Source organism: Hipposideros armiger, unplaced genomic scaffold, assembly GCF_001890085.2.
Source record: "Hipposideros armiger isolate ML-2016 unplaced genomic scaffold, ASM189008v1 scaffold_406, whole genome shotgun sequence".
In the NCBI taxonomy this organism is placed as follows: Eukaryota; Metazoa; Chordata; class Mammalia; order Chiroptera; family Hipposideridae; genus Hipposideros; species Hipposideros armiger.
Window position 1 is genome coordinate 585,381 of NW_017731756.1, and position 26,690 is coordinate 612,070.

General features: G+C 36.1%; 1 protein-coding gene across 1 annotated transcript in view; it reads left to right on the forward strand.

Annotated features, from left to right (window-relative positions):
- Positions 1–26,690, forward strand: part of SEPTIN10 (septin 10) — a 61,597-nt gene that overhangs the window by 18,070 nt on the left and 16,837 nt on the right. Inside the window, 7 exon segments of the mRNA XM_019663829.1 lie at positions 6,966–7,031; positions 11,965–12,082; positions 12,504–12,699; positions 17,744–17,930; positions 21,550–21,711; positions 23,317–23,413; positions 24,664–24,832. Coding sequence (XP_019519374.1) covers positions 6,981–7,031; positions 11,965–12,082; positions 12,504–12,699; positions 17,744–17,930; positions 21,550–21,711; positions 23,317–23,413; positions 24,664–24,832 — 980 coding nt within the window. The 5' untranslated portion in view covers positions 6,966–6,980.

The window sequence follows — 26,690 nt, forward strand, 5'->3', positions numbered from 1 at the left end:
GAGATGTCTTTCCACGTCAACCAGGTGCAATTTTGTTGTCTTTCCTTAATCCACCTTGTCTGTACATGCAGTTTCCATGACTCATTCTTCATTCTCTTATCACATCACATACCTTTTCCTCATTGCTTACTCAGAGGTGTATAGTCATGAAATCTGAGTTGAAAGAGACCTTAGATCATTATTTTTGCTTTCCACTCAGTACAGGAATGGAATTGACTCTACAGTTTGCCTGGTTACAATTACTGTGTCAGTTATTTGAACCACCTCCCCCCTCCCCCGGCCAACAGCTGACTCCTTCATGGGCCAGTCCGTTCCACTCTTGCCAGACGGTTCTAGTCCTTCAGTGATTTCTCTTCATTGTGTTAAATCTGCCTCTCTAGTCCATTCATGGGCCCTAGTTTTTCCCTTGAGAGAGTCATTTCCATCAGACTGACTATAGGTGTTTGAGTACATTTTACTAGCCCTTGATGGTGCAATAAGCTCAGTATTGGGGAAAAGTCGGGCAGTATTAGAAAGTAATTTTTAAAAAGCTTATAAACTTCTGTGTAAAACATGAAGTCATAAAATAACTTGGAAAAAATTTAGATGCATCTTTTTAAAAAATCTCAGGGTATCAAAAGATTTCCTAAGCTTTACCTTTAAGGGAGAAACCATAAAGGAAAAGATTGATAGATTGGACCCTGTGAAAATTGAAAAGATCAATGACAAATCAGAAAAAGATATTTGCAATACACATGACAAGCATAGAGTTTTATCCAGCAGCTATTCTTAGAGAAACAAAAAAGGAGTACTCTGATAGGCAAGTTGGGGAAAAACATAAACTGATGATTTATGAAAATATACTATATAATTTTAAGGCCAGTAACCTGAAATAAAATGTTCAAAATACCAGAAGTCAAATTAACTTTGTCATTTTTTGCCTATCAAATTAACACTTAAAAATTGTTACTACTTTGTATTAATGATTATATAATGAAATGGACTCCTTATTTTTACATACTAATTTTGGAAATGTGAGCAGGCACAGCCTTTTTGGGGTGCAGTTTGGCAATATATTTATACCTTTGACCAGTAATTGCCGTCTATGAGTTTCATGAGGAAATGATCAGATGTACAAAATAACTGATGCTTATACATATGTATGTGTGTTCAGTTGCTGAAGAGGTAGGAGTGTTAGAGATTGGTTAGGATTGGAAGGTGGGGAGGGGAGGTAACACCTGTGAAATAGCTGGGCAGATCTTAACAGCTATGAAAGAGAAGAGGTTAGGAAGCAGAGTTGGGCAGAGAGCCTCAGAGGCCTTGCCTATGTGGCAAAAGTCTGGACCAGCCCAGTGGAGAACTTTGACTGCTTAGATTTGCCTGCTTAGGGCAGAAGGGGCCAGGCCCTGACGTCCTCACTGTGCTCAGTCACTGGCCAGGGGAGGCCTGGGAAAAGAGTGGTCTTGGGTGGATACTGCAGATCCTGAAGGCTCTGCTGCTGAAGGCTGTTGGCCGACTGCATTCTTTGTCGCCAAAGGGCAAGTTCTTGCTCTCAGGGAGATCTGAGTGGAGCCTGTCTTTGGCGACCGCCAGAGAGACATTTATTGCAGTGTCATTAAAATGACACAATTAAAAGTGGTATTTTTTCCTATAATAAACATGAAACACTCCTTTTCTAATTAAGAGGGGGGAAGTAATTTGAAAATAAGATAACATTTGTATTTTAAGCAGCCATGTAGTACTGTAAGCTTTTGTTAAGCTTGAAGCCCGTAACTCTTTTTCACATGAGCTACTATCAAGATTTTCCCCATTTTGATGATGTTTTGAGGCTGAATGTTAGACTTTTTTTTTTTCCTAACTATAATCCTAACCCTAATTCTATGAGTATTTGACTTTGTTGTTAGCATTTAGCTTTTATATTTATTGGAGATGATGGTAAAATTCAGGTAAAATTGATGCATTAATGGGATTTGGACTACCATAAGCTGCCCTAGACTGAGGATGTCCTGGGGGAGATCTGGGTGGGGCATGCACACAGGAAGCCAGGGGCTGCTTTGCCCTATGTCATCACCCAGTCTCTTCGATTTCAATTGAATTCTTTTTTCCCTGCTTGGAATTGGCATTCACTTCTGGAATCATCCTCTGCATAATTTGAATAATGTAATATTACTACTTATTTTCAGGAAAATTTTAGATCAGCACTATTATTAACTATTTTAAAGTTTGCTTATCATGAAGATTTAATAAAATGATATTAAAGAATGAGTGTGGAATCCTTTAAAGTATTGTTTTAAGTCAATGAACCGTCCCCTCTCAAAATCCATTCAATAAGCTCAGGTAATTATTTTGACCACTCATATTTTCTCCCCCCTGCCTCCTCTCTCCTAAAAGACTCCAGGAACATCAGGGAACACTTTGAAAACTGATTTTATTTCTCGGGTTAGATGTCTGAAGATAAAAATTGTGGGAAAGTGAAGTTAAAATGAAGCTATTTTAAAGTCAAGTCAGAATTCTGTTCTGCTTAGTCTCATTGTTATACCTAGAGAGAAGCTATAAGGCAGTTTCCAAGGAATGTTTCCAAGTAAAGTAAGGAAAGTTGTTATCTAGGGTTGCCAAATGTTTTGCCATAACTGGCTGATAGGAAAAAGGTCATGTCTCCCAGGAAAAAGGTCATGTCTCCCAAGGGCCGCTGGCACAAATTCTATGCCACCTCTGTTGTGTTGCCCATGCTCCCCAAACTGAAATTTTGAAGAAGGTGGAGAACCTGATCTTCCTTCAGCTACCCCAGAATGTTCTGGCACTTTTTTCTATGATTCATTATATACTACAACTTCTTAAAAAAAATAAATATGTGTTAGACTTTGCAAGGAATTAAACGAACTATATAAGTTTTTTCCTTCTAGGTAATAGGTATATAGATTTTAATACATGTATGTTTCTATATGTGTATATATGTGTGTGTGTGTGTGTGTATATATATTTAATTAAAAAATACAGAAAAAGCAAACTGACTGTGTGACTGTGCAGTCAAGTGTAGGTTATGATTTTGTTAAGTCTTCCTTCCACCTTGGAATTAGATTATGATTGTCTGTTATGAGTTTGTGTTTCTCTGATATAAGTTCTTCAGATCAAGGGCCATGTCTTACTCCTCCTCAGACCCCAGAACCCAGCATAGTGATTTGCACATAGTCCGTAGGTAGTCCGTGATAGAGCAGACTGGAATTCCACTTTCAGTTTTTTGTTTGTTTGTTTGTTTGATTTAGGCTTTACCACTAGAGGGATTGGGTCAACTCTTTGTCTCCTTGTTATTTTACCTTTAATATTGCCTTGGTAATTTATTAAAAAACTGTTTCACTCTAAATCTTGTTTTGGAAATTTAGTCAAGTAGTACCAGTGGAAAATATTAAAACAACCATTTATAATACTTCTATGTGACTCATTCATACTTCCTGATCAAAACACTTATCCACAGAGATATTAAGAAGGCTTTTTGGCAAGTGTTCAGAAATACAGGAAATGAATAAACAAAAGCAAATACTTGATATGAACTTACATAAATGACCGGCATGTAACCTAGCTTTTATTAGTCAAAGTTTAGTGGTAAATGAATACAAAAACCTATCTTAATTTTTTCTAAGCAAATTTTACTTATCAACCAAACTGCTTACTGAGCAGCATTTCACAAAAATCTAGTCATATGATATCCATTTTATGAGTATTAAAAACTGAAAACTACTTATTGTAATTTTTTAAGTTAAAGTTTAATTTTCATTCAAGTTCCATAGTTGATAAGTAGAAATAATACAACCTTCAGTTAATTAGATGTGTGGCAACTCACTTTCAACACTGATGTGAACAAATAGCATGTTATATTAGGAAGTAACACTAAGCTTGGGATGTTCTACTCTTACTCAGTTTATCCAACACAAGGCTCTGAACAGGGCTTCTAAGCAGGTGTTTTCTGTGGCACTTCTTTACCTTTACCAACAAGTTAGACTCTTTAGATGGACACTTCAAACTTCCCCAGTCAGCTACTCATCTATATTGGTCCTTATCTGTTTTTCAACCTCATTCATAACTTTGCAGCAGGAGACCAATGAACCCTTTTTTTCTTACCCAACTCTTATAACCACTATTTACTTTCTCCAGATACAAAATTCTGACTCCCTTCTGAGATATTCAGGGTTGTTTTCTACCTTAAATGCCACCTCATCTGATGCTATACCACTTTTCTTTTTTTAATACATTTATTGGGTTAGTAAAATTACATGTTTCAAGTGTACAATTCTATAATACATCATATATATATATATATATATATATATATATATATATATATATATATATCACAATGTGTGCTCACCACCCAGAGTCATTTCTCCTTCTGTCACCATATATTTGACCCCTGAAATAAGTTAGAGAAAGTCGAGAAGCATATGACTTCAATCATATGTGGGATGTAAAACTGAAAGCAACAAATGAACAAGACAAACAAACAAAAACTCAGAGAGGGCCAGCCGAGTGGCACATTGGTTAAGAGTTGGCTTGGGACTCCAGTTCTGAGCAGCAGGGCCCCGGGGTTGGATCCCACATGGGGGCCAGTGACTCTGCCCTCTACAGCCAAGATGGTGAACAACAGCTCCATCTGGAGCTGGGCTGCTGTAAGTTGCTGGCGACAGTGTAGGCTGCAGCCTCTACTGCAGTGGGCTGCCGTGAGATACCGGGTGTGGCCGGCAGCCAGCCTGAGCGACTGGTGTGAGCTGCCAAGAGCCACCACGAGTGGCCATCCAGAGGCTGGCGGCCGACTGCATCACCCGGGAAGAGCGCAATGATAATACCAACATGGACCAGTGAAGCAACGTCCTCCACAACTAGACTGAAGAACAAAAGGACAGCAACTTGTTCCCCTCCCTCAATTCCCCAGTAAAATCTTTAAAAGAAACAAAACAAAAACAAAACTCATAGACAGACATAGTTTAGTGGTTATCAGAGGGTAAGAGGAAGCGGGTAGGTAGAAGAGGCTATACTGCTTTTCTAATTCAGTTCAGTGCCATTGTCTTCTTGGAAAACTGCTCTGGCCTTTAATCTCCCCTTTCTCCAAATCTCTAATACCTCTGCTCTTTCCTTGTCACTCTCACTTTTCTGTCCTGCTGTAGTAAAGGGACATGATTTGCTGCTTATGTGCCACACAGCGACTGGAGTAAAGAGGGCTTATTAGAATGGCAGGGGGCTGGCTGGAGGGAGTAAGGTGACATATATGTATGTATAGTTAAAAACAAAAACCAAAGCTTTAGGCCAATTCTGATGTGCTTTTTGTCATTGTGTACTTCTTTTTAAATTGTGGAAACAGCCAGTACAGTTAGTTTGTAAAGGAGCATCTTCCAGCTGACTAGAGTCATTTCATGTTGCAACACTGTGTTCAGTTAGCTACTCAGGATTTGGAAACACTGTATGTGTATTGGTTGCTTAACAAGGGTGGCCTTCAAAAGCTGATTACCCAGATTGTACCAGAGGAAGATGGTTAGCATCCTGTAAAATCCAGTCATGAAGTATACCTGTGTGTCTCTGTGGGATTGCATTCACGATGCCAGTGGGGGGCAGGGGAGTAGTTTGAGGTGCCAGGGACCTCCTCCCCTGCTGCAGTGGTAAGGTTCTGCCATTCATCATACTTAAGGGTAAAGCTGTTCACTGCAGCATAGTTCATTGTAATTAACCACTAGGGGACTGTAAATAAAGAGAGAACATCCATATATGCTGTAGTATACAGAACAGAATGCTACCCTATAGAAAGAATGAGGTAGATCTGGGTACTAGTGAAACAGTCTCCAGGATGGATTAAGCGAAAAATACACAATACAGAGCAATAGGCTGCTACCGTTTATACCAACAGGAGACCTGCATATTCACATATGCTTAGATACATGCAAGGTCTGTCTCTGGAAGGGTGCATAAGAGTCTGGTGGCCTCTGGAGGGGAGAACTGCTGATCAGGGGTAGGAAGGGAACTGCTTTTGTACTGGATGCTCATTGGCACTGTTGGCATTTTTTTTCTTACTCCCTCCATATTAATATTACTTCACAAAAAGGCACACGTTTCCTCCATATCCTGTGCTGCACTCAAAAGTAGGATCTCAGTGCCTTTTGAGGCAGCATTGCTTTGAAATTCCCACAACTTCTCTTAAACCTCTCCCTCATTCCTTACTGTTGCAAACACAGTGAATGTGTATTTGGTTTACAAGCTGGGGCAGTAGAAGGAACGGTTAGCTTTGCAGTCAGATCAGTCCTACATCTGCAGCTTACTGGCTGCTATGATATGGGGTAAGTTATTTCACCTTTCAGAATCCCAGTTTTCTCATGAGGGCTGTGGGAATGTAGAGCTCAGATCTGTTGTAAGGATTAAATAAGAAAATGTACTTAAATGAGCTGGCATGGTGATGGACATGTAATAGGAGTATTATAAATGATAATTATTTCTATTTTAATTGGATAACTAAGGAACGTGTTCAAATGTTAAAATCCCTGCTTTGCCAACTATACTGAAACTGGAGCATTAACATTTCTCTCCCCTGGCATGCTATATGGGGCATACCTAATTTTGAGTGCCTTCTTGGCTCTTAGAGTATTTTTTTTTTTCAAGTGAAATTGGTATTTTCCCCTTTTTAACCCTATAAAGCCTTTCACATAAAAGTGATGTTTTTGTCTTCCTGGATGCAAATGGGAGTGTGTGTGTGTGTGTGTGTGTGTGTGTGTGTAATTGTAAGTGTATGTGTAAGTGCATTAATGTATATTATATGTTGAATATCATATGTTATTGTGCAGATACCTATCCAGCAAGAAAACCACCGTTTTAAACATGAGTCAGTTGTGTAGATTGCAAGTCAAAACTTGGTAATAATGACAATATTAGAATTCCTTTTAATGTAAATATATTATTCACATATAGGTGTTTTTGGAGTAAAGTCTGTATTTTCTTTTAATTTTTTTCAGCTCTTTCAGTCTCACATGGCAACAAAAACTTGTAAGTCCTTCCAAGTATCTGATGATGAACAAAGAGTGAGTATAATTTTTAAATATTGTGAAGTTGAAATAAGAGAATGTATAATATTGGTCCATATTATACTCAAAATATCTCTTATGGTTTTAAGATAACTAATCAGACACCTGACAGACTTGTTTATACTTACTTTGAATGTGAATTAACTTTTACGTTGATTCAAGTACAAAATGAATGATGGATTGAATAATTGGTGAATGTCCACAGTGTCTCTATTTTACTGCTTGACATTAAGCAAATTAAAACTCAAACTGAAGACAAGCGCTGCTTTTGTTGGGCATACTTGCAGAACTTGGTGAATGTAAAGAACTTTAGCGACAGTGTAGGAAGTCCCTGGATGGCCCTGTCAGCTGTCTTTCTGAGTTCCAGATCAGACCTTAATGTTTCCAGGGTCCTTCTAAATGTGCCTGTGTAGGAGGGATGTGTTTTTGGTAATTCATTTTGAAATTTATATTTAAAAAAGAGGGAGTAAGTTTAACTTGGTGAAAGAGAGGAGTTGTCGAATTTTTTTAAAAAGAAAATTGCAAGTACAAGCACGGCTGTAATTCAGTAAGGTTAAATAATTTCCTGTAGTTCTGTGCTCTAGTAAGTCTCCTCTTCTTTTTCCCTCTTCCTCCAAACAGGCTAAGGTCCCATGGTTTTGAACATCGTAATTTGACCACCAAATTGCCATCCTTTTAATTTATTTTTCTCAATGGTAATAATAGTATATTTCATCTTTATCACCTCACAGACTTTTTGAATATCTCTTATCTTCCTTCTAACATATTACTTTGCTGAAATTATGTCACAGTCACTAGTAATCTTTTATTGACTAATCCATTGAGTGGTCATTGCTTACTCCCCATTTTCTCTGGCCCCTGTTTCTTCATTAAATTCTGGTGACCAACCCCATATTTTTAAAAAGCTGCTTTTGTTTCCATGACATTAAAATTATATAGCTTTAATGCCAGAAGGGATTCTATAGGCCATTTAATTCAACTTTTATCTGATAAGCTTATCACAGAAAAACTAATTTTCTTGAATACTTTCATGACTGGGAAGCACAGTGTTTCTTCAGTCTCTCTTGTTTTTAATCATAAAGATAACATGCTTACATGACTAAAAGGATTTAAAGGCACAAAAGAAAACACAGCGTATTGGTTTTCTGTTGCTCCATAACAAATTGCTGCAAATTTAGCTGCTTAAAACAACACCTGTTTATTAGCCCTCAGTTCTGTAGGCCAGAAGGACAGGCACAGCTGGCTTCTCCGCCCTGGGTCTCACATTCAAAATGCTGGCTGGTGGGTTCTCATCTGGAGGCCCCCCTGCCAAACCCTTTCAGGTCATTGGCAGAATTCAGTTCCTTGCTAGCTGGTTGCTATCAGCTCCTGAGATCATTCTTAGATCCTTGCCATGTGGCTCCCTCTTATCTGTACAGCAAGCATGTCTCAAGTCCTTTCCATGCTTCAAATCCCTTTCACCTGGAAGTTCTCAGTCCTTCATAAGGGCTCCTCTAATTAGGTCAGCTCCACCAAGGGTGATCTTCCTTTCTAAGGTTAACTGATTTGGAACCTTAATTACGTCAGCAAAAATCTCTTCACTTTGAGTAGTGTTTGGTTGAATAACTAGAAGGTGTGGGAATACCAGGGCCATACATTTTGGGGTCTGTCTTAGAATTCTTCCCACCACATATAGTCTTTCTCACCTCCACCTCCAAGACCACTCTCTAGTGGTAACCACTCATTAGTCTGTCAGTACCCTTGGAGACATTTTAATCTATACTCATATATATATATATATATATATGAGAATATAAAAAAACTATACCTTTTTTTTTATTCCAATCACAGGAAATAAATTACTGTTTGGATACTAAGCTTTTGAGATTTATCCATGTTGTGCCATGTATCAGTAGTTTAATAGTCCATTGTATTGGATATACTATAATTTGTTTATCCATTCATCAGTTGTTGGACATTGTTTTTGACGTTTCCAGCTTTTGACTAAAAGTAAAATTGCTGTGAACATTTGTGCGTAAGTCCTTGTGTGGATGCATAATTTTATTTATTTTGGGTACCTACAAGTGGATTTTTTGGTTGTATAGTAATCTGTATTTAACTTTATATTGGAAGCTACCCACCTGTTTTCCACAAGGGCTGTACCGTTTTGCTTTTGCACCGGCAAATTTATCAGACTTCTGGTTGTTCGTTGTCATCTCCAACCCTAGACATTATCAGCCTTTTGAATTTTAGTGAGTATTTAGTGGTACCTTATTGTAGTTTTAATTCCCGTTTTTCTGAAAACTAATATGTTGACCACACTTTGATTTGCTCATTGGCTGTGAAGCGTCTGTTCAAGTCTTTCACCCATTAAAAAAGATGCATTATTTTATTGAGTCATACAAATTCTTTATATATACATGTATATTTATATTATATAAATAAATATACATATATATGCATAAATACACTGTATATAATTTTGTAATCCTTGATCAAATTTTTAATTTTGATGTAGACAAATAAATAATAGCTTGTCACAATACCAGACTTTATTGATGATTGTAGCTTATGATCAGGTAGTGTAAGTCCTTCAACTTGGTGCTTTTACAAAGTTGTTTTTGCTATTCTACATTGACATTTCTGTATAAATTTTAGAATCAGCTTGTCACTTTCTATATTGACAGCATATTTATCCAATCTGATGATTTCCTTCTTATAATTGAAATGTTTAGACCTGCGCTGTCCAATATGGTAGGCACTAGCCACATTTGGCGGTTTAAATTTAAATTAGTTAAAATTAAATACAATTTGAGGCCGGCCGAGTGGCTCAGTTGGTTAAGAGCTCACTCAAGAGTGCGATCTCTGAGCAACAGGATCGCCAGTTCGATTCCTGACCCAAGCTGAGCTGCCAGTAGGTTGACAGGATGGCTCAGCTAAAAAAGAAAAAAAAACTTAAAAGGGCCGGCCGAGTGATGCATTGGTTAAGAGTTGGCTTGGGAGCGCCAGCTCAGCAGCAGGGCCCCGGTTCGGATCCCATATGAGGGCCAGTGATGCTGTGCCCTGTACAGCTAAGATGGTGAACAACAGCTTGACCTGGAGCTGGGCTGCCGTGAGTAGCAGTGAGTGGCCGTCCAATGGCCAGCAAGCGATCTGCCTCAGCTGGGAAGAGTGCAATGATCACAATACCAACATGGGCCAGTGAAGCGACGTCCTCCACAGCTAGACTGAAGAATAAAAGGACAGCAACTTGTCCGTTCCCCTTCCCCTATTCCCCAATGCTGTTCCCCTCCCCCAGTTCCCCAGTAAAATCTTAAAAAAAAGAAAATGAAATTAAATACAGTTTAAAATCACTTTTTTTTTAAAAGATTTTTTTACTGGGGAATTGGGGGATGGGAACAGCGCTGGGGAATTGGGGGAAGGGAAACAGACAAGTTGCTGTCGTTTTGTTCCTCAGTCTAGGTGTGGAGGACATTGCTTCCCTGGCCCAAGTTGGCACCATCATTGCGCTCTTCCTGGGCGAGGCAGATCAGTTGCCGGCTTCTGGACAGCCGCTCACGCTGGCTGCTGGCTACACACGGTAGCCCATGGCAACCCACTGCAGCAGGGGCTGCAGCCTATGCTGTCGCCAAGCGACTCACGGCAGCCCAGCTCCAGGTTGAGCTGTTGTTCAGCATCTTAGCTGCAGAGGGCAGTGTCACTGGCCCTCATGTGGGATCCGAACCGGAGCCCTCTGGCGTCCCAAACCAGCTCTTAACCAACGCGCCCCTTGGCCAGCCCCCTATGTAGTAATTTTTGATATTGTAGATGATACATTGTGAAGGTGCTGGATTCTGTTTTCATCTTCTGAAGAATGTTGACCTTTGTTCTAGCAGGCAGTTAAATTACTGGCTGGTCACATTGATCATGCTGAGCCTTTGTTAGAGGTTTTGTTAGGGCAGGTCTACTTCAGTTGTGCCTTCTGTACTGGGAAACATTTCTGATTCCTGGGATGTGATTCTTAATCTTAATATGTGGCCCATATATTTCAGTGGAAAGCCTTAAGTGTTTACCAAACTCCTTTAACTTACAGACTTAAAATTCAAGATCCCTAGGATGGCTCTCTTGAAAACTCTGCATAGCTTCCTCCAATTCCCATATCCCCCCTGCTAGACTCTTTGTATTTCCCTCATACATCTGCAGTTCAGCAGTCAGCCAAAGATTTGAGGGGCGTGTGGTTGCAGATTTTGAACTCCCTCCTTCTGGAATTTTCTCCTTCAATTTTCAGCTGATCTGCCTGCACTTATCCCCAGCTGACTTCTCAACCCAGTAAGACTGCCACTTCCATATGGTGCTCTGTCTTCTTTGTGCAGCATTGACTGGGGAGTACCCTCAGGGGAAAGCTAGAAAATATGCATCTCACCTCATATAGTCTCCTTCTCAAGTCTCCCCTCCAGTGTCTGTCTGCCTTTGGTTGCATTCCAATGACTTGAAAGAATTGATTTTAATTGTTATTAGCAGGTTAGCATGACATAAGTTATTCTGCCTTTATTGGGAGCTGGAATTGTATCCGTAATTTTGTATTGTGCTTTTTATCCCTAAACATTTTAATGAAAATATTAAAATGTTATTAAAAGCATATCATAAGCATCTTTAATAACTTTAAACATCCTGTTTTGTGAATGAATGTGCCATAGTTTACTTGGGTACTTTCTTATTTTGGAAATCAAATATTTCATTGTTATAAATAATGCTGGACTCTGATCATATGAAGAGAAGAAAACATATTTGTTTTGAGTGTCTGGACACAGATTTCTCCCAAGTTTACTTAATCAGTTGTATCTTGGAGAGGTATAAGGATCATAAAATCTTTAGTTTCTTTGATAAATTATATTCTTTCAAATTTGCTTATATCCTATCTTAGTAAAAATTTTGTTTTTATTGTTGCTTTTCTATTGTTTTTCTTCAGCAGAAAAAAGAAAAAATCCGTTCTTTAACTATGTCTGGCCATGTTGGTTTTGAGAGTTTACCTGATCAACTGGTTAATAGATCCATTCAGCAAGGCTTCTGTTTTAATATTCTCTGTGTTGGTAAGTGCCAAACTCTTCCTCTAAATTGTTCCTTCATATTCCTTGTGTTTACTTCATTCTTGTAAGCTGTATGGTGTACATGTTATCAATTTGAGATCATGATCACAGATATTTTTCAGTTATTTAAATTCTATCAGTTTTGTGTTTTTGATTTTTTTTTTTTTAGCTGTACTGCTTTAAACTTTTTTGTTTGTTCTTTAAGCATTTCAGTGCTTTCTTCAGAGTTCTGAGTAACCTAGCATACATACTCATTCTTATGCTCTGCTAATGACTCAGTGCACCATCCTTAGCATGTATTTCTTTCATGGACACCTCAGCCTTTGAAATAATTGGGATCCTTGAAACCACTCTAAGAGTTTACAGTTCTGTTTTTTCTCATCCATTCTGTGCACCTGTAAAGATGTACCTTTGTTTCTTTCAGGGGAGACTGGAATTGGAAAATCAACGCTGATTGATACATTGTTTAATACTAATTTTGAAGACAATGAATCCTCACATTTTTACCCACATGTTAGACTTAAAGCTCAGACATATGAACTCCAAGAAAGTAACGTTCGATTGAAATTGACCATTGTGAATACAGTGGGATTTGGTGACCAAATAAACAAAGATGAGAGGTACATGTTTTCTTCTAGTAATAAAACAAGTTTTTCTTATTTCAAGATATTTGTCTTCTTGCCCCAGCACCTGTCATTTGATTTTCTACTATAAAAATCCATACCTTTTCTCCCAGACTTAATTTTTTAAATAATTGAGCAATATTCTGTTCTCATTAACAAATTGACTTTTTATATCTGGTTATCTAATTTGTTTAGAATAATTTTAATCACATTCTTAAAATGTGTAGTTCAGCAAAAATTGCTTTAATTATTTCCTGATATGCCAATTCAGTGTATATTAAATGATGTGTACTAATTTTTAGGCAGGACTTATCTCATTGAGGCAAGAAATAAAAAAAGTAAAAAAAATACATGCAATGGTAAATATATAATGGCCAAAACCATGGTGCATGAATTTTTTTGTGAAGTTCTAAGCAGTTTACCCAGGTACATTATTAGGCATTACAGGAAAGATTTGAGAATGGAATATCTATTTTATATGTCATTATTTCTTTTATGGTGTTACAAAGATTGAGTATAGCTTCTATATGAAATTTAAACTATGAAAGGAGGAAATAGATTGGGGAAAAGCAATAACTTTTTTTCTTTTTTTCTTTTTTGAAATGTATATATTTTCATTACTAGAGGTAATTTTCTATTTTTCTAAAGTAAGCTTTGGAGGGAAAATATTTTTGCATAATTGACTATGTGACTTGTGTTAGCCTGTTTTCTGGACATTTGTATGTTCCACTTTAATTTTCAAGAAATAACTTGTATGGGCTTTTTTGGAAGGAAATTAGTGGCAGAGGTATGTTGGTTTAAATCTTATTAATTTTTAAATTACTTTCTACGCAGAGATCTTATATGGCTTTACTTAAATTTATCCTTAGATAATTGGCATTTTTGATGCTCTCATACACGGTATCTTTTAAAAATATTTCATTTTCTGTATGCTATATAGAAATATAATTGATTTTGCATATAGCAACTTCTGTAAATTCTCTAATGCTAACAATTCCTCTCTAATAGTGTTTAGATTTTCTATGTATATAATAGTATAATCTACAAATAATAATATTTATATTTCTTCCTCTCCAGTTCTTTTGTTTTTTCAAAATAAGTTTTATTGATGTATAATTTACATAGAAAAAATAAAATGCACTGATTTCTTTAAGTGTACAATTCAATTAATTTTGACAAATATAATGACTGTAACATAGGAAATGTCCATAGTTTGGGTACTTTCCTCACATGCAGATCACTGCTTCACCAAAGCCACCAGGGGACCCCTCTCCAGATCTCTAATGCTTTCTGTTGGTGCAGCTCCCCTCTTGCCAGTGGTCTTGCCCACAAATCCTAGTTGCTGTGGCCTTCCCGAACTGCTGTCTGTATCTCCTCAACTCACATTGAGTCAGCCAGGCTCTTTTCTCTTCTTTTGTGCTGTGCGGTTAAACTTGTCTCCAGGCAGTAAGATGGGGAAATCGTAGGTCTTCCCTCATTTATTTCCCATTTCTATGATCACAATTTTATAGTTTTTGTTTTTCCTCTTTTATTAATTTCTGCTTTTAAATCTGTAATTACCTTTATTTGGGTTTTGATCTAATTTGCTCTAAATTTTCTTTGATTCTCAGCCTTAATCCATTTATGGTTATCAATTACCCTCTAAGTATAGCTTTAACTGCATCCTACAAATTTTGATATATATTAATAGTATTTCCAATTTTAGTTAACTTTTAATTTCTACTTCTTTTTCATCCTGAAGAATTGAAACTGTCATTATTATGTAGTGACCTTTTTTTCTCTTGTAATGCTTCTTGTGTTAAAATCTACGTTGTCAGACATCAGTATTGGTACATCAGCTTTATTGTATAAGGTGTTTTTTTTCCTTTTTTTTTTTTACTTTCAACCTTTCTACAGCACCCTTGTGCTTTAGATGTGTTTCTTATTAAGGGTATAGTTGTGTATACAATTCTTGGTGGGCAGTTGTTTTCTTTCTCCCCATTGAAGATACGTCCCATTGTCTCATGGCTTCTGTTTTTACTGTTGAGAAACCAGCTGTTGGTCTATCTGCCCCTTAAGAGTACTCTCTTTTTATTCCTCCAGTGCTTTTAAGATCTTGGTTTTTGCTCTTCTCCAGTTTTACCATCATATCTGTGTTTTCATTTATTTCTAATTTATCCTGCTTGTGATTTGTTTGACTTCTTGAGTCTGAACAGTATCATCAATTCTTTAATAATTTGAGGCATCATCTCTTTAAATATTGCTTCAGCCCCTCTTTATGTCTGCTTTCCTCCTGAAAATTTGTCGAAATGTATGTTAGACCTTCTGGTTATGTCTTCCATGTCTCTTACTGTTAATCTGTCTTCCATATTTTTATTCCCCCCCCCTGCTGCTTTCTGGATAATTATTTTTAAATTATCTTCCGGTATACTAATTCTTTCTTCATCTTTGTCTCATATACTATTAAACTAATCCATTGAGTTCTTCATTTTGTTTTATAGTTTTCAAATCTTTATATTCTGTGTAGTTCATGTTTATAGCTGTAGGATCACTTTTTATTACTTTACTATTCCTAGCACATGTATTCAAATTTGCCTTTTATATCTATTTCATTTATCTTTTAATAATTATATCATAATTACAGTATATAAAAATTTTACAGTTATTTTACGGATGTTTGGGTTTTTTTTTCTTTGTTCTCATTCATTGTGCTTTTCATTTTCTTATGTGCTTGGTTATTTTTTATTATAGTTAATGGCCTTTGAAAAATTATTTGCAGAGATATTTGAGGTCTAAGATGGAGATATCTTCCATTGAACAGATTTGGACTTGCTTATGTTAAGCCCTTCTGGGCATTAATATTCTGAGGCTCCCTGAATCTATTTCATGGCTTGAAGTTCCCAGAATCAAAGAGGCACTGTGCACCTGTGCTGCAGATATGTGCAAGGGCTCATCCTGTGGCCACAAGTTCTCAACGATGGGTCTTTTTTCCCTTGCTTTTATTTCCCCTACTTCATTTAGTGCCAGGGCAGCCTTCCCTATAGATTCTTGGGTAGAGGGGAGGAATTGAGGGTTTACTTCTAGTTCTTTTTTACCCTGAAGGTTTAGGCCTTTAGAACCTCAACTCAATGTGGGGAGAGGCAGTCTTTCAATAGATTTCCACCTTGTGTAGGCCTTGGACTTTGATTTCTTGCTCTTTGTCCTGTGAGTTCTTCAGGAGCAAAGTTCAAGAATTAGATTGACAAATGGCCTCAGGACAAAACTAGCATTGATGCTTTTAGTGTAGGGTCCACATAGTAAATATTTCAAGCTTTGGAGGACATATGATCTTTCTCCACACTACTCCATTCTCCCATTGTAACACAAAGCAGCCATAAACAAATGAATGTGGCTTTGTTTCAGTAAAACTTTACTTCCAAAAACAGGCATCAGCCTGATTTGGCCCATTTATTTACTGACCCCTACTCTAGTCCTCTGCTTACCTCTCTTAGTTTCACCACTCTTCAATTTTGACCTGGTTAATTCCTTACCACTTATGAGTCCTTTGATGATTTTAAGAGGTGATTTTTGTATTTTAAGCCAGTGTCTTTCATTTCATTGGAACAGTGAGCCTGCAATTTACTGGAAATGAAAACCTAGGGCAAATTACTATGGAAGAATTCCTAATGGTATATTAATTTAGCCAAAAATGTTTATGGTTTTCATTTATGACAAGGATAATGCAAAGCATTCAGATAGAGGAATGTTTATGGCTATTTATTTAGGTTATATAATAGGTCATATTAGTGATCTATTTTGTCATTAATAAAAGCTTCTTTGGAATTTTTATGTTAAATGTGTACTTACAGATTCATTTTTACTATTTTATTATTTTGGGAAAGGGGTCATGTTGGGTCACATTTAGACCAGCTTCCCAAGCATGGTGTTTTTCGTAGTGAATACTGGTGTTCCTAATAGCCCAGCTGATCATGTTCAAGGTATTACACTAGTTGTTGCAGAGAACACAAAAGTATAAGATACTGTCTCTGCTCTCACGCTGCGTACCATCTGCATGGGAAGGACAAGGTTTTCTGAGTTTAAAAGAGGTGATGATCCTCAAGGTCTAGAAGGGTCAGGAATTTGGGGGAAGAATTCAGTTCTATACACATTTATCAAGTACCTCAGCTGCACAAGGTACTGCTCTATTTGGGGGCTATAAAGGTATTCAGGGAATTTGACAGAGGAAAAACTTGCTGTTATTTTCACTTGAAAACCCAAATTTGCTTAATGAGAATAGTTAAGAGTAGAAAGTTGAGTTACATAGGCAGTGATTTAGCATGTGAAAATGAAACAGAACATTTACAAACTAATCTTGAAACAAGATTAGCTCAGTTTTCTACAAACACACTGTGATATGGTTTGCATCTTGAAGGATGAATAGAATGAAACAGCTCTAGGGACGAAAGCATGGCAGGGAGGAGAAGCAAACAGAGCAAGGACTCAGAGCATTGGGTGTGATGTGCTTTTCCTTTGTTCATAATTAAATGAAAAGAAATCATGCCTGAATTACTAGTTTGATACTTTGATATGATGTGTGTACCTTTCTTCCTTATTACATTAGTGCATTTCGTGCCTTACAATTCTGATTTAAGAACCACAAAGTCATAGAATGTGACTTAAATGCATTTTAAGTTATTGATACCCATGCTTTTTCTCAGTTAAATAACATGTCATGTGCATTTTGGTTACAATTAGATGCCTATCTTCACTCAGCAGTCTGGCAAGTGTGAGAACCTTTGTCAGAAAGAGATCCATTGTATGAATGAATGTGAGAATGAATCAATGTAAAGGAAATATTTCCATAAACAGTTTAAAGCACAGGTTGTCCTGATGGTTTTAAAGCACTACCTTAGTACATGCATGTTCTGCACAATTTGTTTTATTACTTAAATTATCTGTTCAGCCTAGATATTAACTTTATTAATTGGTGAAAATATAGATCTCAGACTTCAAAGTTACATAAATATCTTGTTAGAGTAGCATGAATATGTTGCATTTAATATTTTAATAATTGTTTTTTCAGCTACCAACCAATAGTTGACTACATAGATGCTCAGTTTGAGGCCTATCTCCAAGAAGAACTGAAGATTAAGCGTTCTCTCTTTAACTATCACGATTCTCGTATCCACGTGTGCCTCTACTTCATCTCACCAACAGGCCACTCTCTGAAGACACTTGATCTCTTAACCATGAAGAGCCTGGACAGCAAGGTGGGCTTGGAAAAAGAGTCAACTTATCCTGTTTTAATATTTATTTTGATTATTAAAATAGCTTTATGATATTATATACATAACATATACATAATAAAAATAAGATTTATTCTGTGCATTTTTATAACATTTGATAATCTTAGGTTCTTTTTCAGTTTGGAAGATGAGATGCAAAGAAAAAAATTAACATAAAAATTTAGTTCTGTTTTAATTATTAAATTGCATGCCAGAATATGGGAATTCATGTACATATTTTTTAATATGGAATTTATTTGACACTAATTTTACTTTATGACACTATTGAGAAGTTCATTGACAAAGATTAAGACCTAATGTCTTATCATGTATTATAGTAAGTTATATTTTTTATTTTAACCATACCAAGAAAACCTAGTTTTGAATTTCTGAGACAAGGAGATATATATGAATTCAGGGAACTATAAAAAAAATTATACACAAATTAACTCTCTTCACGTTATGTATTTAAAAGATGTACAGACCACTGTCTTATATTTTTAAAAAAATCTGCAGAGTTCTGTAACATCTGATGGTATGAGAAATTCAGCCTTCATTATCCTGGATAATAGGTTTATGATATACTATTCAGACAGCAAGGGCAGTCTGGACACTGCTACTTTGGACATAGAAATTGGTGTGGAAAACATGAAGGCCTAGTGAAGTCTTGGTGCGTAGATTGACTGACTTTTGACTTGGTTGTCCAGTCCCCTGGTTTTAGCAAAAAGTTGATGAAGCTTGTATGAGAGCCTGTTCATCTGATCAGATTTGCTAACCATTTAGCCAATTATTTTCATAGTTGAGTCTGATTCTATGGGAGTTCATATTTATTAATGGAACATAAAAAGCAAGAGTGTGCAACTTTGTCTTAAGCAGACAAAAGCAGCATGATGTCGTTCCTATAAAGATCATAGAACTTGGTGTCAGTGGAGGCTGGTTTTGAATATTGGTTCTGTCACTTAATAGCTGTGTGTTCTTGGGCAAGTTTCTTTAGTCCCCAGAGCCTCAGTTTTCTCACCTCTAAAATAAAAGCTAGGCAGTTTTTAAAAGAAGTGATCTCAAGGGGCAGATGTAAAGATTAATTAAATTGATAGTTTGTCTTTTGTTCCTAAAAGCAGAGCACTCCACTGCTCGATGTGGAAATTTACCTTATCTTATGCAAACTGTGACAGGTTATCATCAATGTGAGACATCTGTTACTTTCCCTACCCCGGTACACAAATACAGGTTATGTTTATATTTCAGTCTGGATTGTGTCCTGGCCTATTGATAGTGATGTTCTTGGCTGGGAACTTTTGAGGAACTCCGTCGACTGCATTTACTCATAGTGTGAGTCCCACAGACATTCCCTGACCACCACCAGGGTCAATGTTGGTAATAGGCTGGCCCTTGTGGTTCTTACTATGATCTCAGAATTCACTTCAGCAAGAAACCATCAGGCAACTTTGAAGAACAAGATTTGTTACAGATCCTGGAATGTACACAGTATACCCAAAGGGCCACATAGTGAGGTCAAGAAAAGAGAGAAAAGGAGGGAGTGTGAACCTGGGGCTCTGCCTTAATCAGGGTCCAAGGTTGGGGTGTTTGAGGGTTTCATGGGTTCACTCTTTATTGGCAAATTTAAAGAATAAGAGTGGGAATTAGAGCGCGGGAAGGGAGAAGTGGCCTCATTCAAGGGGTCAGTTTTTTAGGTTGCCCAGGCTTTCTAAAAGGGGGACTTCATGAATGGGGATGGTCTGTTTCCTTATCTAGTAATTGTTTTGCTAGCACCTCTGTCATACGGCTAGCAGTGTATTTATTCAAGATTGATGTCTTTGAAATGGATACTTTAGCAATGAAAAACTTAATGTCAGAAAATTTTATTACAATCAAAAAGCTTAATGTTGGGCACTTGCACTACAGCCTGCTTTCTGCTGTTTATTGTGGAAGCAATTATAAGTTATTAACTTGGTATAATTACTGAATACTGAAGCCCATAATATTGAAACCAAGAACTTGGCATCAGCTTTTTATGTACTTTGACTAATGTAACATGAAAGCTGTTTACCCACAATTGTTGAAAAGTTTCCTGTCATTTATTTCATGGATAATTTAAAAAATCTTTGCTTTCATTGGAGCATGTTTAAGACTAATAAATCCAAATATATGAGTAAATAAATCAGTGTGAAATTGGAGAAGAGAAAAAAATTTAAGAATAGAAATTATGATTTTTACTTTTTACTTTCATTCTGAAAATAACATTGATATCTTACTCTCTTGAGACATATGACTAATTAGCCTGAAGTTTTTCACTAAAAACAAAATAAATAAATAAATAAATAAATAAAAACAAAAAATCTACAAACCCCTAAATTTGTATAGACATCAATCTTTTGTGGGGACATTCATCTTATAGAATTAGCTTTATAAGTTAGTCGGTCTTCTTGTCCCCAATTCTCTTCCTCTTTGGCCAGCGATAGGACTTTAGATAATGCTGAGAAGATTAATCCTTTGAGTCATGAGCAGTTTCAGTGGATATTCATAAAGTTTCCATTCATTGATGTCTGGACAGTGGGTCACAGATTGGATGAATTCTTTGGGGAAAAGGGCCTGCTGAAATGAGAGGCAGAATGAGAAACTTCAGCTGTTTCGTAGTTTTGTGAGGGTCAATCATCCTAATTACTTACTGATTAGATTATTAAGAAATAAAAAATTCTTAGTGAATTAAGCAGGCGATTTTAACTTACTGCTTACATTTTACTGTATAGATAGAATTGTAAGAGACTTTGAAAAGAGAAAAAAAAAAGATGAAGGATTAATATTCTAAGAGCTGTGCTTTTTTTTTTTTTTTTTTTTTTTTAGATTTTATTGGGGAAGGGGAACAGCCAAGCTGTTGTCCTTCAATTTTAGTTGTGGAGGGCACAGCTAGCTAGCTCAGCTCCAAGTCCAGTCAACATCCGGCTGCCTATTGGCAGCTTAGGGTGCCGTGTTCAATCTTAGTTGTGGGAGGGCATAGCCTACCATCCCATGCGGGAGTCCAACTGGCAGCCTTGTTGTTAGGAGCACGTGCTCCCACCAGCCGAGCCATCCTGCTGCCTGTTGGCAGCTCGCTCAGGTGCAGCTCACTGGCCCATGTGGGAATCCAACCGGCGACCCTGTTGCGCAGAGCTCGTGCTCTTAACCAACTGAGCCACTCGGCTGGCCCAGAGCTGTGCTTTTTAAAAGCAGTTATTGTAAGGCCAGCATCTAAGGAATGATTGTATAGGGGTGTACTCGTATGGTAAGGATGACAGTTAGTGATTATCTAGGTCAGGAATTGGTAAGCTTTTTCTGTGAAGGGCCAGGTGGTAAACACTTTAGGCTTTGCAAGCCACATGATCTCTGATGTAACTACTCATCTCTGCTATTTTAGCAGGAAAGTGGCCAGAGATAATATGTGAATTGGATGGGCCTTGCTGTGTTCAAATAAATCTTTATTTATATAAACAGGTGGACTATAGTTTGCTCATCACTTGATTGAGGTTAAGAAAATTTGTCAGAGATTTAGTGGTTTTGAATACAGAAACTGCAGGATGAAATAATAAATCCTCAAATATGAGATTTTGTTTTTCTTTAATCTCAATAGGTGAATATTATACCAGTGATTGCCAAAGCAGATACAATTTCTAAAACTGAATTACAGAAGTTTAAGATCAAGCTCATGAGTGAATTGGTCAGCAATGGCGTCCAGATATACCAGTTCCCAACAGATGATGAAACTATTGCTAAAATCAATGCTTCAATGAATGTGAGCTCCTAACTGAATATAAATTTTGTTTTACATGTGAAAAAAAGTAATTTATAGGTAATATTACTACTAATATATTTTTACTTGTCTTCCAAAAAGACTTCAAAGAAGGTGAATTTTCAAAAAGTCTAGTATAGGAAAATGTTTTATTTTCTAGAGTTGAAAAAAGTATAATGAGAATATTTTTGAGCCTGTTTTCTTTCCTCCCTACTTTCATGTAAATAAAGTAATACATTTGAGAGACTGAGAAACCCTTTTTGTGGAACCATACTCAATTGCCTTGGAAAGATAGCTTTCTATCTTGTCTTTAAAAACATGAGAAGACTTTATAGCCTCCCTTGGATGCTTTAGAATCTTAAAATCTTTAAGGAGATCTTTCCAATCTGGTATTTAAGCTTCTTCTCCCTTACATTATCACATGTACATATTAAACATTCACATAACTTTTAGTTTAATATAATTGAAGATGACTAAGTTCTTTGTGTTACTTTCTTCAGGCTACCAAATTTCTTAAGTATCTGGCTATATTTTGAAGGATCATGGGTTTTGGAGTCAGACAGACTTAGCCATATATTCTTATGGGAGTTATTAACCTCCCAAGACTGTTAACTTATCTGCAAAGTTGGGTTAATACCTATCTTAAGGCTTGTTGAGAGGATACAACTTTAATGCCTAACACAGTGACATTTAGTAACTGTTCCTTCCATTTCTCCTTTTTTCCTTTTCTGGCTTTTCTTACTCCCATTTATTTTTAAGATACTTCAGCTAAATATATTAAAAATCTGACTAATGTAAATGCAAGTGATCTTAATTCCTGTGTGTCACATTGCCTTTACATCTAGTTTTATTTCTATGTCCACCTGGAATAATTTTTCAGAAAGGCAAAATTAAGAGACTAAATAATGTCAATTATTAAATATTAAACATAATACTTACTACTTTTTGCATTAGTCTTTTCCCCTATATTCTCAGCTTCAGACAGACCAATCTGATCATTAACTGTAAATATAGCTTTTGTATCTTTGTTCAAAATCTTCTCCTTACCCAAGCGAGTTCTTCCACTCTGCTTGATCCATCTCTAGTTTGGGTTGTATCTTCCTGCACAGTGATCCCTTACTTTTCTAAATTTCTGTAACATTTACCATATTTAGCATTAGTTTGGGACTTAAATATTATTTTATATTAGTTTCATATCTATACACACACTAAATAGATATATACTTACTCTAGTTGTGTGTGTGTGTGTGTGTGCGCGCGCGCATGTGCATGTGTGCGTTCGCCATTTCCTCAACATTGTCTTTTAGGGCAAAGATAATATTGAGGGAAATGATACATATACTAGAATTCCTTCTCTTTTTATGTTTCTGTAGCATCATACCTTGCATATAGGGGATGCTCAGTAAATAATTTTATTTATAGGGCCTGAAAATGACTTTTGTAATACAATTGGCACATATTCACTGCTAAGTTTTAAAACTTGAAGGCATAGCAGATCATTCGATTTTCATAAGTTTGCTATTTAATAAGTTTTCTCTTCTTTTCATGAAACTGTTGTAGTCATTCATTACATTGGTCTGAGATGTGATTGATATCGTTTCTTTCCAGGGACACTTGCCATTTGCTGTTGTAGGAAGTATGGACGAGGTAAAGGTTGGAAATAAGATGGTCAAAGCTCGTCAGTATCCTTGGGGTGTCGTACAAGGTAAAGGAGATAAACAATGCCTGGAAATATTTATGTTCCCTAATAGTCTCAAAGTTGCATTTAATAATGCATTCTTTGAGGTCATACTTATTTGGAATTATGACTGGTTGTCAGAAAAGTTGGCCATCTTCTGTTTAGCCAGTTCTGTAGAGACCAGGCAGAGCCTTCCTATTTTCCACCTTATACCACACACATTACCTGCTCAGATGTGCTAAGACATTCAGAAGGTGGGACACACTGGTCAAGTACTTTGAACAAAATTTGAGTGTAAATAATAGTATTTAAACATGATATGTAAACTAACTACTTTGTAATTCTAGGGTACACTAAACATCTTTATAAATTTATGTATTTTTACTCCAAAGTATTGCCAACTATTTCCCAAATAAACCAGTCAGCTAACTAAAAAAATGTGAGGATTTCTAAATATAATGATATAATGATATAGTGAAGCTAATTAATGGGAAATAGATTACCCTTGCCAGTACAGGTTTCCCAATGCTTTTTTTTGTTGTTTGACAAATTTTGTGATTAACAAAACATATTGAAAATTTTAACTTTTTTTTTTTTAGCTGTTGGCAGCTCAGCGGCAGCTCAGCTCGGGCCGGGACTCGAACTGCTGTTGCTCAGAGCTCTTAACCAACTGAGCCACTTGAAAATTTTAACATTTTTAATATGTAAAGACATTAAAAATAATTGTGTTTAAACTGTAACATTTATTTGTAGTCTTCTGGTTACCATAAATACTGGAGGACCATGTAAACTGTGAATAGTGTCTAACCCAGGATCATAAATGTGGCATTGTACAAAAAGAATTCGATAAGTATAGCATGCAAGATGGTATTCTTGAGTATGTAGAATTTACTACTTTGAAGTGAAATAACGTTCCATATCCTTTTTAAGCACTGTGTGAAATATACTGAAGCTGGTTTGTAAACTGCTTACACAATGTTAGTGAAATAACTGGAGCTATGGTCACATAATATAATGTATTTCATTCCTATTTCCTATTTATTTATTGGCTACTAAATTTAAAGCAAGCCTCCCAGTCTGATTATTAACATTGCCTATAATTTAGTGTGTATAACCAAGAGTTTCTTCCTTGGTTACTTGTATAAAACAATCATAGCTGTTAATCAGACTTATCATTTTGCTGTTTATTATTTAAAATGTTTTCATTTATTCAGTAAATACTAATTGTGTGAGAGGAATTAAAAACTAGCGTTGCTGTTTCTTGTTTTTCTGATTAGTGGAAAATGAAAACCACTGTGACTTTGTAAAGCTCCGGGAAATGCTCATTTGTACAAACATGGAGGACCTGCGAGAACAGACCCACACTAGGCACTATGAACTTTACAGACGTTGCAAACTGGAGGAAATGGGCTTTACTGATGTGGGCCCAGAGAATAAGCCACTCAGGTAAGTGGGGATTTCTCTGAGAAGCCAACCAAAGAGGAAGTTAGAGAGGATTGTGCTGTTTTATATATCCGGCATGTTGGAGGATGTGTTTTTCAGAAATCTCCCAATATGAAGTAGAATCATTTGACAATGATTAATTATTTTGCTTCTCAAATCACTTGAAGCCTTCTCGCTTTTATGGGTTTCTAAGTCCTCATCTGACTCAAAGAGTTAAGTAGAAGGAAGAACATACAGCAAAAACTCACATTTCAGTATTTGCTAAAATGAATAATTAAAGAAAAACTCTTTTAATGTGGTTTTATTTTTTTATTTATCTGAAAAAGATGAAAGAATATGTATGATTATAAAAGAAAGCTGGAATGTGAATCATATTAAATAAATTTTAAAACTTGGTTTTTATCCTGATGAATGTTTTAAAATTACTTAAATTTAGGAAAATATAAAGGAAGAATGAAAGTACTTGTAGCGAGTCAGAAATTAGACTTTCTTAAACATTACAATATAGTTAAAAGAATTTTAGAAACTGATGATCTTCTTACGATAAGCACTAACTGTTATTGTAAACTTGCTTGGTAATTTTATATGCTGCTACTTTACTTTTCTTTTTTTAATAAGATACATAAACATGAAACTCTGATTCTTAATACACTAAATCAAATTTGATGTAGCATTTCAGAACAATTTTTGCATGGAGGAAAGCACAAGATCTTTAGGACAAACACTATTTTAAACTCTGTTATGAGACTAAGGATTCCTTTTCCATTTAATTATTTGCATTTCAGTCATTTTCCTGGCTATTAATATTTACATCAGAATAAAAAAACAAAAGAAAGGAGGAGAACATTAAATTAATGCTGCTATTATTGCATATGACTTTGGGAAGATTTAATAGATGAGGTTGAATTTTTAATTTTTTCAATCTATGAATTTAATTAGTATTTTAGCTCTGAAAGCATAATAAATTAAGAATTATATGTACTTAACCCCTCCTCACCTATTCATGCATGCTATTCTTCTAGTTATCGGCCAATTCGGGTGAAATTATTTTCTCTATTGAAGATAAATCATCTAGCGTTGGCTTTTCTAGTGTTTCCCAGAGGACGTTCGATTCTCATTCTTTCAAGTCTGATGGTCAGTTCAGCTGTCTTTGTGTGCATTAATGAGACATGGGTCCTGAGTGAGAGCTAGTGTGACAACCTTGAAGTACTCTGAGAGTTGGAATTCAGGTTGCCTGGTGGATCAGTCATCAGTCATCTGTGGATGATTAAGACATACAGGTTCAGAATTTCCAGGGATGGAGCCTAAAAATCTGCATTTAAATTAATATTCCCATTCAGTCATTCAGAAGATATTTATTGTTGTTTTTTTTTGGTCCAAAGATGAGCAATATTTTGTTTATTTATCTTTGGGTTGGCAATCAATGTTTATTGTTTCAGATACAACATAAATATCAAATGTATAATACAGATAATAAATGCTATAGAAAATGGCTAAGACATATATAAAACCTAAAAAAATAAACCATGAACAGCGTAGTCCTATTTGCAGCTTAAACCAAAACGAAAATAAAGGTGGATTTTTACGAAAACTGGATCCTTTTCATAGAAATTTACAAGAGCATGTTTTAGCAACAGATTTACTTTAAACCTCATCAATCCTTTTAAAAAAATTCCATTACTTTGTATTTTATTTTCTTATTTTTTTAAAATAATTTTTATTTTTCAATTACAGTTAACACACAATAGTATATTACTTTCAGGTGTACAATGTAGTGATTAGACATTTATATAACTTACGAAGTGATCACCCCAATAAGTCTGGTGCCCTTCTGATGTCATATATAGTTATTACAATATTA